Source organism: Colias eurytheme, chromosome 20 (assembly GCF_061535395.1).
Source record: "Colias eurytheme isolate Ceu_HAF_F1 chromosome 20, ilColEury1 Martin Lab GWU primary, whole genome shotgun sequence".
NCBI classification, from domain to species: domain Eukaryota; kingdom Metazoa; phylum Arthropoda; class Insecta; order Lepidoptera; family Pieridae; genus Colias; species Colias eurytheme.
Window position 1 is genome coordinate 2,028,926 of NC_142999.1, and position 11,589 is coordinate 2,040,514.

At 31.0% G+C, this 11,589-nt stretch overlaps 2 protein-coding genes across 2 annotated transcripts in view; one reads left to right on the forward strand and one right to left on the reverse strand.

The window, feature by feature from the left end:
* MICU3 (Mitochondrial calcium uptake 3) overlaps positions 1–6,772 on the forward strand; it is a 91,695-nt gene extending 84,923 nt beyond the window's left edge. Inside the window, exons 7-12 of the mRNA XM_090113640.1 lie at positions 1,112–1,186; positions 2,497–2,631; positions 3,586–3,700; positions 4,245–4,472; positions 5,263–5,420; positions 6,090–6,772. Coding sequence (XP_089969766.1) covers positions 1,112–1,186; positions 2,497–2,631; positions 3,586–3,700; positions 4,245–4,472; positions 5,263–5,420; positions 6,090–6,161 — 783 coding nt within the window. The 3' untranslated portion in view covers positions 6,162–6,772. The remainder of the gene's footprint in view (positions 1–1,111; positions 1,187–2,496; positions 2,632–3,585; positions 3,701–4,244; positions 4,473–5,262; positions 5,421–6,089) is intronic.
* Positions 6,773–10,280: 3,508 nt separating this feature from the next.
* Positions 10,281–11,589, reverse strand: part of l(3)73Ah (polycomb group ring finger 3-like lethal (3) 73Ah) — an 80,497-nt gene continuing 79,188 nt past the window's right edge. Inside the window, exon 6 of the transcript XR_016457882.1 lies at positions 10,281–11,024. The gene's annotated coding sequence lies outside the window, so the exon portion shown is untranslated. The remainder of the gene's footprint in view (positions 11,025–11,589) is intronic.

The window sequence follows — 11,589 nt, forward strand, 5'->3', positions numbered from 1 at the left end:
TTTGTTCTGGTGGAGGGTAATCACTACGTAGTATAAAACAAAGTCGCTTTCTCTGTCCCTATGTCCCTCTGTATGTTTAAATCTTTAAAACTACGTAACAGATTTTGATGCGGTTTTTTTTAATAGATAGAGTGATTCAAGAGGAAGGTTTTAGTATATAATTTATTAAGTTTAAGACAAAGCGGGCGAAGCCGCGGGCGGTTAGCTAGTTTTATAAATAAATGTTAGGGAGTTTTGTACGTGCAAATTCATGTACTTTCTTTAGGTCATGTCTTATTCTGATGGTAAAGGTACATAAAATAAGCTATGGTAAAGGTACATAAAAATCCGTCTAGTGGTTTTTTCGTGCTCCATCCTCACAAACTTTCGCATTTAATATTAGTAGGATAGGCTATTTCACCTTTTTTCTTTGTGGTGTATTTGTTGCTATAATTGGAATTTGAAACAGTAATGTCATCTGTTATTTATAAGAAACATTAGAAAGGCTTAGCAGAGCCTTATTTGGACATTGAACTCCATAAGCACAAAATTTTCGATATCTACTACAAAAATATATTAAATTATTTAGATATTTCTTAAAATTCTTTAAGGGAAATCCTCTTCAATAAACCACCGTAAAATATTTTTGTCTTAGCAGTGGATTTAACCTAAAATTCTGGAATAGAGATTTATCTTTGTAGCTATTAGCATCAATTTATAAAAGGTATTAAAAAAGTCGATCCATGATAATTTAAATTGTATCTAACACAACAAATTCAGCATCACTTACTGCTCTTAACAGGTGTTAACAACGCTTCGAAAACTTCGTTTAAAAAATCTAGCAACTGGCAACCCTAATTTATTCGGCCATTGGTCTAACAGACAGATGATAATGTTGCCAGTGAAAATAAAATATGCTTTTTATAATATATGTTGCTATTTTATGACTTTCTTCTATGTTAAATTATTATTTTTCTGTTGGCAAGTTTTTCTAAACACTCTTCTTAAGAGCTTGGTTTACTTTTCAATGGGTTTCCCAATATATAAGTTTGACTTTATATTTAAAAAAAATCTTTATCTACCCCTGTACTATATATATGTATATTAATATATGATATATGTGCCTACGTAGCTGCTTTCCTTAGTATCGACGAGTTCGCTCAAGAACCGGATCAATCAAGGCGAGGACAAACCTAAACCGTCAGTTGTAAGTGTTGCCATATAAAAAAGAGCGTGTGTACTGAGCACACGTGTCAGAAGTGAAACTTATTTGGCAAGATTCGAAGATATCAAAATTGTCGCTTTACTCCATGACGTAATTGCCATGACGCGACCTTGTAATTTTACTACGCGCCTAAAGAAGTTTCACTTCAAAATATTTATGCATTGTTGCCATATACGCTTGCTGTGTTTGTCGAGCTTTATTTGTGGTTGTGTTATTAATCAAATTAATTGTCTGTGGTGTATTTTAATCATGTTTAGATTAAGTTTTTGGTTTAGTTTTAAGTGTGAGTTTTAGGAGTGTTGTAAGTGTAGAAAATAAGTGTTAAATTATTGTTTATTGCCCGTACATTTTCTTCATACTTTAAATTTACTTTCAATATAATACATGTTTACAAATTTTAAAATGTACTTAATATATTAAAAAAAAAACATGAAGCCGAATTTTTTGCATTATTTTTTATAGGTAACATATTTATTACTAGATTTCCGCCCGCGGCTTCGCCCGCGTTTTCAAAGGAAAACCCGCATAGTTCCCGTTCCCGTGGGATTTCCGGGATAAAACCTATCCTATGTGTTAATCCAAGTTACCCTTTATATGTGTGCTAAATTTCATTGTAATCGGTTCAGAAGTTTTTACGTGAAAGAGTAACAAACATCCATACATCCATACATCCATACAAACTTTCGCCTTTATAATAGTATTAAGATGACAGATATTGGTAAGTTATCTGTGATGGGTTTTTCAACATTCTTTCTCTATTTTTTAACTTCTCTGTGTATTTTATTCTTGTTATTTGTTCGAGTTTTATCTTCGATATTTATTACTATTTACATAATACTCTAATATAATTTCTTAACATATTTTCATAAGTTTTTTTACATCATATAACAAAATCATTTAAAAAGCTACTTAAAATAACACACTAAATAAAGCTTCAACTAAAATTACAATACAAAAATCATTAAACAACTAATATTAATCTGTACCTATTTAAATAATTTTATGTCTAAAAATGTACATATATATTTTAATATTTTAACTTTATGCAATATGCTTATAAAAAACCTAGAATTACAAAAAGAATAGGCCGATCTATATCTATATACAATATTTGGTATTCAAAACTGTAAGCCATATCTAAAATAATACAATATTTTCCTTTATAAACTCTAACTTCTATCTACCCTAAAAATAAAAAAAAATAAAAAATACGAAATCTACAGTTAAAATATATTTTTTACCGATTAAACATAAGTAATAAACCCATATTATACACGATGCACATATTCTAGATGGAGAAGATATTCAGTTTCGCGTGGCGCGACAAGCGAGGTATGGCCGAAGAGGTTCCGGGGGGCAAAGAAATACCAGACGCATATGATGATCAAGGTCTGCAAAGGAGGCACAATGTGGATACTATGCTGCAGGTAATGTAGACTTTGTAGACGACGTAAGGATATAATTAAAGGGTTAATTTTATCATGTCTCATGTTTTTCTGATAAATTGAACGTTGGTGGAGTGTTGAGGAGTTTCAGTTAATTGAACTGTTAAGGCTTTGTCAGATAGGACGCGTATTTTAGCGCTGCGTAGTAGCGCTACAGCGTCCTGTTTTAACGTCGCGCGAGGCTTCGTCAAACAGAACGCTTTAGCGCGCGTTAGGACACAGCAATTGATATTATTAAAGCTGCATGTTGTTTACATAATTATTACTTACGAACAAAACAAGGTACAGCGATATTAACTCCGGAGTCGGAAGAATTTTTTACTTACCAGTTTCATTAATTTCTTCTCCGATTTGTGCCCACAATTTTGCCTTCATTGATATATCTTTATAGTTTATATGAACTATCCTTCGTATTATATAAGCATGGATATTTTCTAACCAATTCTATCAAATTTTCGGTCATTATGCAGTATTTTATTATTATTTTACGCCTATTAACTCCGACGCTAAAATAAAATTTGTAAAAAAATACAACACCCGACGTTAAAGCGTCCTAACGCCGCGACAGAGCGTTGCGTACTGCTAGCGCCGGCGCTCTGTTTGACGGTATTCTACGATGGTAGTAGAACACATCTTAGCGTCATATCGCGGCGTCAACTTAACGCTCTGACGCGCGCTAAGTACGCGTCCTGTCTGACAAAGCCTTTATAGTCGAATCAGTTAAACTAGATAATGTTCGACGTTTAAAATAAACAAATTTTGCAATTTCAGTACCTATGTTAGCGATATAGTTCGTCGACATCTTTAACATTAAAGAATACAGTACCTACTACTTTGTTAGAAGTTCTAAAAACTCTTCTTTTTTTTTAGGCTTTAGTAGCATCATTACATTATATTTTTTTATAATATAAACGAATATTTCAATAAACGCTTCAGGTACATTTCTTCGGCAAGAAGGGTAACAGTGACCTGAAGTTCGAAGGTTTCCGGCAGTTCATGGAGAACCTACAGACTGAAGTACTGGAGCTGGAATTCCATGAGTTTTCTAAAGGTATGTGTCTAGAAAAAAAATATCAGTACTTAAGCTATAAGTAATATGCTAAGTGTGTGTATTCTGTTTATAAAACAAATATTTTTTTTCTTATTTAAATTAACCAGCAGTGTTGGCAAAACTGTTAACGACTTCTTTTTAGATTTTCTGCAACCATGTACTCACAATTTTATAAGACTTGTCCACTTTACAGTAGCGAAGTGTATATTTTAGTTCTTTTTTTTATAATTTGACCGCCTCCTTGGTGCAGTGGTTGACACGTGAGCGTAGAACCGGTCCTGGGTTCGATCCCCAGTGGAGACGAAGAAACAAAAAATGCATCTGCCCCATGGGACTTCACTTATCTATACAAAGTCAACCATATCTTGCTTTAATCCCTCAGTCCCGGAATCACAGACACAATAGAAAATCTATTGTGTCGCGGCCCGATCGGGCCGCTCGGTGGTCAATGGGTTATACCACAATTTCTACAAAACCAAACTGATTACCTTCTACCTACTTTTCTTTAAATAATCATTCTAAAAGCAACATATTCCAATTCCAGGCCACGAAACGATATCCGAAGTAGATTTTGCGAAGATCCTCCTACGATACACGTATCTAGACACAGATGAATATGACATGTATTTAGACCGACTTTTAGACCGAGTGAAGTATGGAAGAGGCATTTCCTTCCACGAGTTCAAGACTTTCTGCCAGTTTTTGAACAATTTGGAGGACTTTACCATAGCTATGCGTATGTATACGCTGGCTGATCATCCGATATCGAAGGGTGAGTGTTTGGGAATGTTCTAGAAGGTTCTAGATTTTTCCAGTACATCGAAATGTATGGAAAAAGTTCATGTATAAAATAAAACCAACTTTGAGTTGGGAGTTTTTTGTACCATATACAAGTATTTCGTATCTTGTTCTGTTGTTTATTTAAAAATAAATATTTCGAAACCAATTTTTCTAATATTGTAGTCCTTTATTGATTTTACACCCATCCATTATAGCCTACATGAATATATTTTTGACGTAATTTATATTATAAACTAGCGGTCCGCCGTGGCTTCGCCCGTGGTACATATTTACGTTTTCTCGACATAAGAACTAACCTCGTACTTCAAGGAATATAATAAAAAAAGAATTATCGAAATCGGTTCAGCCGTTCTCGAATTATGCGCTTACCAACACATTTTGCCATTCATTTTTATATATAAAAGAGAAGAAGATTACGTCAAAAAGCTAATAGCATTGGAACTAGAAATTATATTCTGATTTGTTATATATATGTACTACAATTTCACGCAGAATTTTTATATAATTTGATTTATAATATTATAGTATAGATGTACATAGTCAAAAATATCTTACCGAAATTATAAGGATGGAATATAAGCAAATACAAGGGTTAAAGCTGACAGCAGATAGCTAACACAATTTGCATGCCCTTTCGCGGCTTATTTGTTAATTTATAACGCTATTTTTATCTTTTACACACACATTAAGCATGTAAATAAAGAATGTAAATAAAGTCCATGTCAAATTAAGTTGCTATTTAATTAAATGTCTATTTTCAGATGAATTCCACCGTGCAGTTAAGATATGCACCGGTATATCTCAATCGGAGCATCTCGTGAGCACAGTGTTCGCCATCTTTGATGCAGATGGCGATGGGCTGCTCAGTTATAAGGAGTTTATCGCTATTATGAAGGACAGACTGCATAGAGGGTTTAAGGTATTTATTAAGCTAGAATTTAATTAAGGCTAGAAATTAATTAATAAAAGGAACTAGGTTCATTATTATTTTCTAAAAAATGTCAGCCAACCAGACAAAAAAAAATAACAAAAGTGAGTGTCGTTGAATGAAATTATGTATATGAAAAATAATTATGAAGAAGATGGATCCGGGAAATTTTATCAAAAGCAGTCTATTCGTTCTGCCATTGTACAGAGACTTTCATACACAATAAACTTCATTTGTGGTGGTAACCAGATAAAAACTAACCTATATTTTATTCTTAACTAGTCTACCTATCTCTCTAACAAATTGCATCTATATTTATGTAGTCGTTCAGACGGCTAGTCCTCCATAGTTACTGTATGAACCTATTAATTACTAGATTTCCGCCTGCGGCTTCGCCCGCGTTTTCAAAGGAAAACCCGCATAGTTCCCGTTCCCGTGGGATTTCCGGGATAAAACCTATCCAATGTGTTAATCCAAGTTACCCTCTATATGTGTGCTAAATTTCATTGTAATCGGTTCAGTAGTTTTTACGTGAAAGAGTAACAAACATCCATACATCCATACATCCATACTTACAAACTTTCGCCTTTAAAATAGTATTAAGATTATACTTGTTAATTATTGCAGTTTAAAAATTTATTTATTTCTTTTAATTTTCAGTCATACGCGAAGAACGAAGGCTGGGAAGCGTTCAAGTCCTGTGTGAAACAAGAAATGAAGAGTTCCGTTTAAATTTCAATATTTTGTTAAGAACAGAGAAAATAATGGAGTAGACAGATATTAAGATTTGATGTATGTATTGGAATAAGGGTCAGATACGTGAGACTCTTGAACAAAAGTCTTAGAAAATGACAAAAATTAAACGATTAAAAATTAATTATAATGTTTACTTTATTATTATTTATTGGATGAAACTTTATAGCTAAGTTTTTCATGACTTAGACCTGTTGTAATTATAAGTTACTGTTACCAATGAAAATGTTATAAGTATCAAAATTGTTCATTTTACGATCGTCCACTCCATTATTTTCTCTGTCCTAGAGATTTCTTAAATGCTCTACTAATTCATGCACAAATATTCTACTTAATCTAAATTGTACTTTACATTTTAAATATTAATATATAATAATAACTTACTGCATTTTGTATTAAGCTTATAGAGGGATATAAAATCACCAAATGTATTTGTAAAAATTTGATGTTTATTAGTTATTTTTCAAATTCAGAACTGTATTTGATTTTGTGAACCATTATCAAATACAAGCATTTTAATCAAATACACTTGCGACTAATTTATAGGTTTTAAATTTATTATAAGCATTTAATGCTAAATACATATAATTTAATTTAATTTGACAGAAAAACTAAACCATACTTGCATATGCGTGATCTGTCATAATGACATTTAACACTTAAAAGCATTGAAAATCATGTGATTTTTTTAATATATTTTATACTTTTTACGTTATGCTATTTAATACCAAACTATTTTTTGCTCAGAAAATATTATAATATACGCTAAATAATTGCCTTAATTAATTTTACATTACTCTATTAGTCTCGAAGTGTATTGAATACACATAAGACATAAGTATTAATTTATTTATATTTTCTACCATCTAATAAATAATTTATTGATTTTTATAAGTTTCGGTCCTAAACTTGCCAAAGAAAACATATAATAAAATTATAGCCATAGAAAGATCTCAGTTTATCGCCGCGAATTATTTTTGAAATAATTCTTTTTAAATGTAACTAGTTAGTTTTGAATTTAACAGTAAAGGATTTTTATTGAAACATATTATTATGCTTATATTGTAATCACTTCCTATTCAAATCTTATAAGTAAATCAAATTGACTCTGTAATCATAGCATTTGATAATTTCTAAGTAGGTATTTATTGCAAATTTGTCTTTTATACATAATATAGTCCATTGAAATGTTACATTTTTAGGCCTAACCTTGCATTTTTTAGAGGACGCAATTTTTAGGGGGGGTCAGTGTGAAGCTAAAACCAAGTTTGTGGGGTCGCCACCCTTGTTCCACGGCCGCCATCTTGAAAATAGCGGTTGAAATTTTTTTTATGATATATATCTTAAACTATTTATCTGATAAACATACACGTCAAAAAATAAAATTGCGTCCTCTAAAAAACGCAACCCCAAATGTAACTTTTCAATGGACTAATACAAATACAAAATAGACAATTTTGTTATTAAATAATATCAAATCAAATTTTGATGTTGTATATTTGTATGCTAAATACCATTTCTCTCTATACTAAAGTTATAAAATAACCAGTTTTCATTAGTATTTTTCTATAACAAAGGTTGTTTTGAGTGAGATTTTAATTGTTTAGTTGTGTGTTGTGTTTTCATGTAATATGTTGATTATTTAATAATTTAACTATTAATTTTATATTGCTGGCGATATTTTATTTATTTTAATGTAATTTTGTACTTAATTCAGAATATAATACTAATAATAATGAAATGACACAATTTGTGAAATGTTTTAGTAATTTTTTTACTAGTGTCTTCAATGTATTTAATATTAATATCTATAAATAATTTTATAAGCCAATTCTTGTCAAGTCATTACCTAGTATGTATAAGTGAATAAATAACTTGATTTTATAACTATAGAGATTTTTTGTGATGTTTTTAATTTCACATATAAAATGTAAGAACGTAATAAAGTGTATTGGGGTTATCCTAAAATTAATATGGTTTCTACAAACTATAATGTGCTAATTTTGGTTATAAAATAAAATTATAATAATATCGTTATATTAATTATACTTATGTTATAATCGATGAAGTAAAAACTGACTTGAAACTTACTCCAATACACTATATAAATAATTTTAATTGTGTTGGGTTGTGTGCAGTTACAGTATTGTCATAAATTTATAAGTAAAATTGACTGGTTTAACCATCATAGTTAAATGTAACTAGTCGTTCACCTACTTATTAAAAGTGATTTGTTATTTATTAATATTGTGATTATTAGCTTTTGTGAAATAAATTGTTTGAGATTATTGTTGTTTTTTTATTCACCCATATTTCTACATTACTAATTTTTCTCTCGATGAAGGCTCACATCACATCAAAGTGCAAAATCTTATGTAAAAGAAAGTCATGTTAGGTACACTAAAACTCAAGAACGGCATAGAACTAATAATGAGGTTACCTAGTTTTATCCTTATAATTTTGAAAAATTCACTACCGAGCCGTAGCCGGGGCGAACATGTTTAATAGATAATTAAAAAACGGCAAAATATGCAATAACGTTGGACATGGAGTTGCAAACATCAGTTGGTTACTTTATCTAGAGAAGTGCGATGTTTCGTAAGTTTGTGTATGTGCCTATAGAACACTCCTTTACAATTTAAAACAAACACAAAATATAAAATAATCGGGACGAATACTAAATATTAATTCATCATCCATAGATCATAATATATTATGCTGTTTTATATTGGTGAGAGAGAATAAACATTTTGTATTCGGCCCGATTCTACCAGTGTTAAGCTGTGAATACATTTGTTGTCTATCAAACACAAAAAACAAATCAAATCACTGCTTTTAACAATCAATAACCAATGTATTATTTTTAAAGGGGTGTACAATGTAAATATACATGTGCATACACGCGCAAGAAGCGCGCAAGTATAGAAATTCCAATTCGTTTATTCAATCAAATACTTAACCTAACCTTAGAGCTAAATTCATTTAGGTGGTGGTACCTGTATATAGGTTTACCAATTGACGGTTTGCATATATAGAGGGTAACCTGTAAAAGATATCAGCCATCTAGTGCTAAGTAATGTTCGGCGAATATTTCTTTTCTTAGTGCAGGGATGCAGGGGCGATATAAATAATTATTGCTTAATGATCCACTGATCTGTATTTTTTACTTGTTTGTAAAAATGCAAAAAACTGACTGCTCGATCAGACGACACCATCTCGTCACGTTATTTAAATTTTTATCAGACAACGAAAAATGCTGACTGGTCAATATTTTAGTTCATGATCAGTATTGGAGTAACGGTCGGGAATTTATTTCTGTTTTTTGCTGAGAACTAAATACACTTTTGCTCTATTAGACGTTTCCATCTGCACTCATTTTTTATATGAAAAATGTTTTATTATCCTACTTATATTATAAATGCAAAAGTTGCGTGTTTTTGTTAATTTCTTTGCTACTCCTTTAAAATAAAAAAAAACTGCAGAACCGATTTTCATGCAATTTGGCACACACAGAGCAACTTGGATCAACACTTAGGATAGTTTTAACTCCGAAACCCCATGGGAACGGGAACTATGCCGGTTTTCCTTTGTTTTCGCTGGCGAAAAACTAGTAACACATAACTAAATATTATAAACATTTTTTCAAGTAGTGGGGATCGAACCCACAGTCGCTAATCGTAATCTATACATAAGGAAATTGTATAACATTTTACAAATAAAAATTGTATGTAGATAAGGAATAATAAGGTAAATAAATAAAACAGAATTGTTCCACAATTACTTTATTCACAACATTTCTTACATAAATAATTTTCTAATTCCACTGTACTTATTTAATAACTTAAATAAATTAAATTCACCATCTTCCAAGTTAAATCAAAATATTTAAGATAATCCAACATAATTTATAATTAAAAAAAATGTTGTGTGGTTTTATAAAACCAAGGTAAAAGTGAAACTGTTCGAACGGTTCCGAACACTGCTTTGTGTAGCGCATGTCGCGTGACGGTCGGCTGCCGAGTAGGTATCTCGGCAGTCGCGATACACGCCACATGCGCTACACAGACCAAAAAGTTTGAGACGATGTAATAAAAGTTTCACTTTAATATCGGATACATTGTTTGACAAAATTATCTATTTTTTGATATTACAATAATCGTAAGTTTTTTGTATGTTATGTCGCAGGCAAGTTGTCATGTCAGCCGTTTTATTAACAGCCTAGGCTCTTTTTAGGGAGTCGATTATTTGGCTTTTTAACGATATGGCTAGATATTATTCAAATAAAATGGTTGATTTAATCTGTTACCTGCGACATAATTGTAAATGCAAAAACCTACAGAAATCAACTACCGAGATTTATAGATATTACAAATATTCATTGAGAATTATAATTTTGAAGATTTATAGATATAAATAATGTTAATAGCGCCTCTATAGGATATTAAGTAAAACTATAGTATTTATAAGCACGCATAGTTTATAGCAAAATGAAACTAAGCCCGGACGGAAATAAAAAAAAATAAACTTAGGAATTAAAAAAGAGCGTGTGTACGAGCACACGTGTCAGAAGTGAAACTTCATTGGCAAGATACAAAAATCCTCACCTTAATGTATGACGTGACAGTATTGCCATGATGCGACGTTGAAATTTTACTTTCAACGCGTCTAAAGAAGGTTCACTTAAAAAGATAAACTTAATTATTTCGAGACTAAAAGCTAATTGAATTTAAAAAGCTCTTTCTGAAATATTGAATTTATAGTGACTGTTTTTAAGCTATTGCATAGCTTCTATCGCGGGCCTTGAGCGCGGGGACCGAATCCAGAAATTGCGTAACGAAAAACCTCACGCTCCCCACGGGGACGGGCGCGGAGGTGTGGTTTAGTTTGCAATAGCTTTACCGCGGCAGTCCCCGAGTGCCACACGTCTTTTTTTGTATTTTTCACGCATACATAATATAATGTTATTCGCACCTTTTTTAAATGTTTGTGTTTTTAATTATATTTGGATATTATTATAAATCCATAACACGGTTATAGTCACGAACCAGTTTTTTTTTCATAATCACATAAGTCACTTAAAACAGCGTTAAATACTAAATTTTACAAATATTATGGAAGATAATTAATAATTTTAGTCATAGAATGTCATAGAATCATTACACATATTTGAATGAAAAATTAAATATAAAATAACTTGTGATCATTTATTTATTACATAAGTAAATAAGAAATTTAACTATCTAAATGTTAAACAGATAGCTTATGAAAATACTGAATCTAATCGAATAAGTACTAAAAACAGTTATTTTTATATTTTAAATATCTATAAGTAAAATTTAAGAAGGAACAGAAAATGAGACCTGACTGGTTAAAAACACTAATTTTTATAGCAGTCTTGACGTCACAA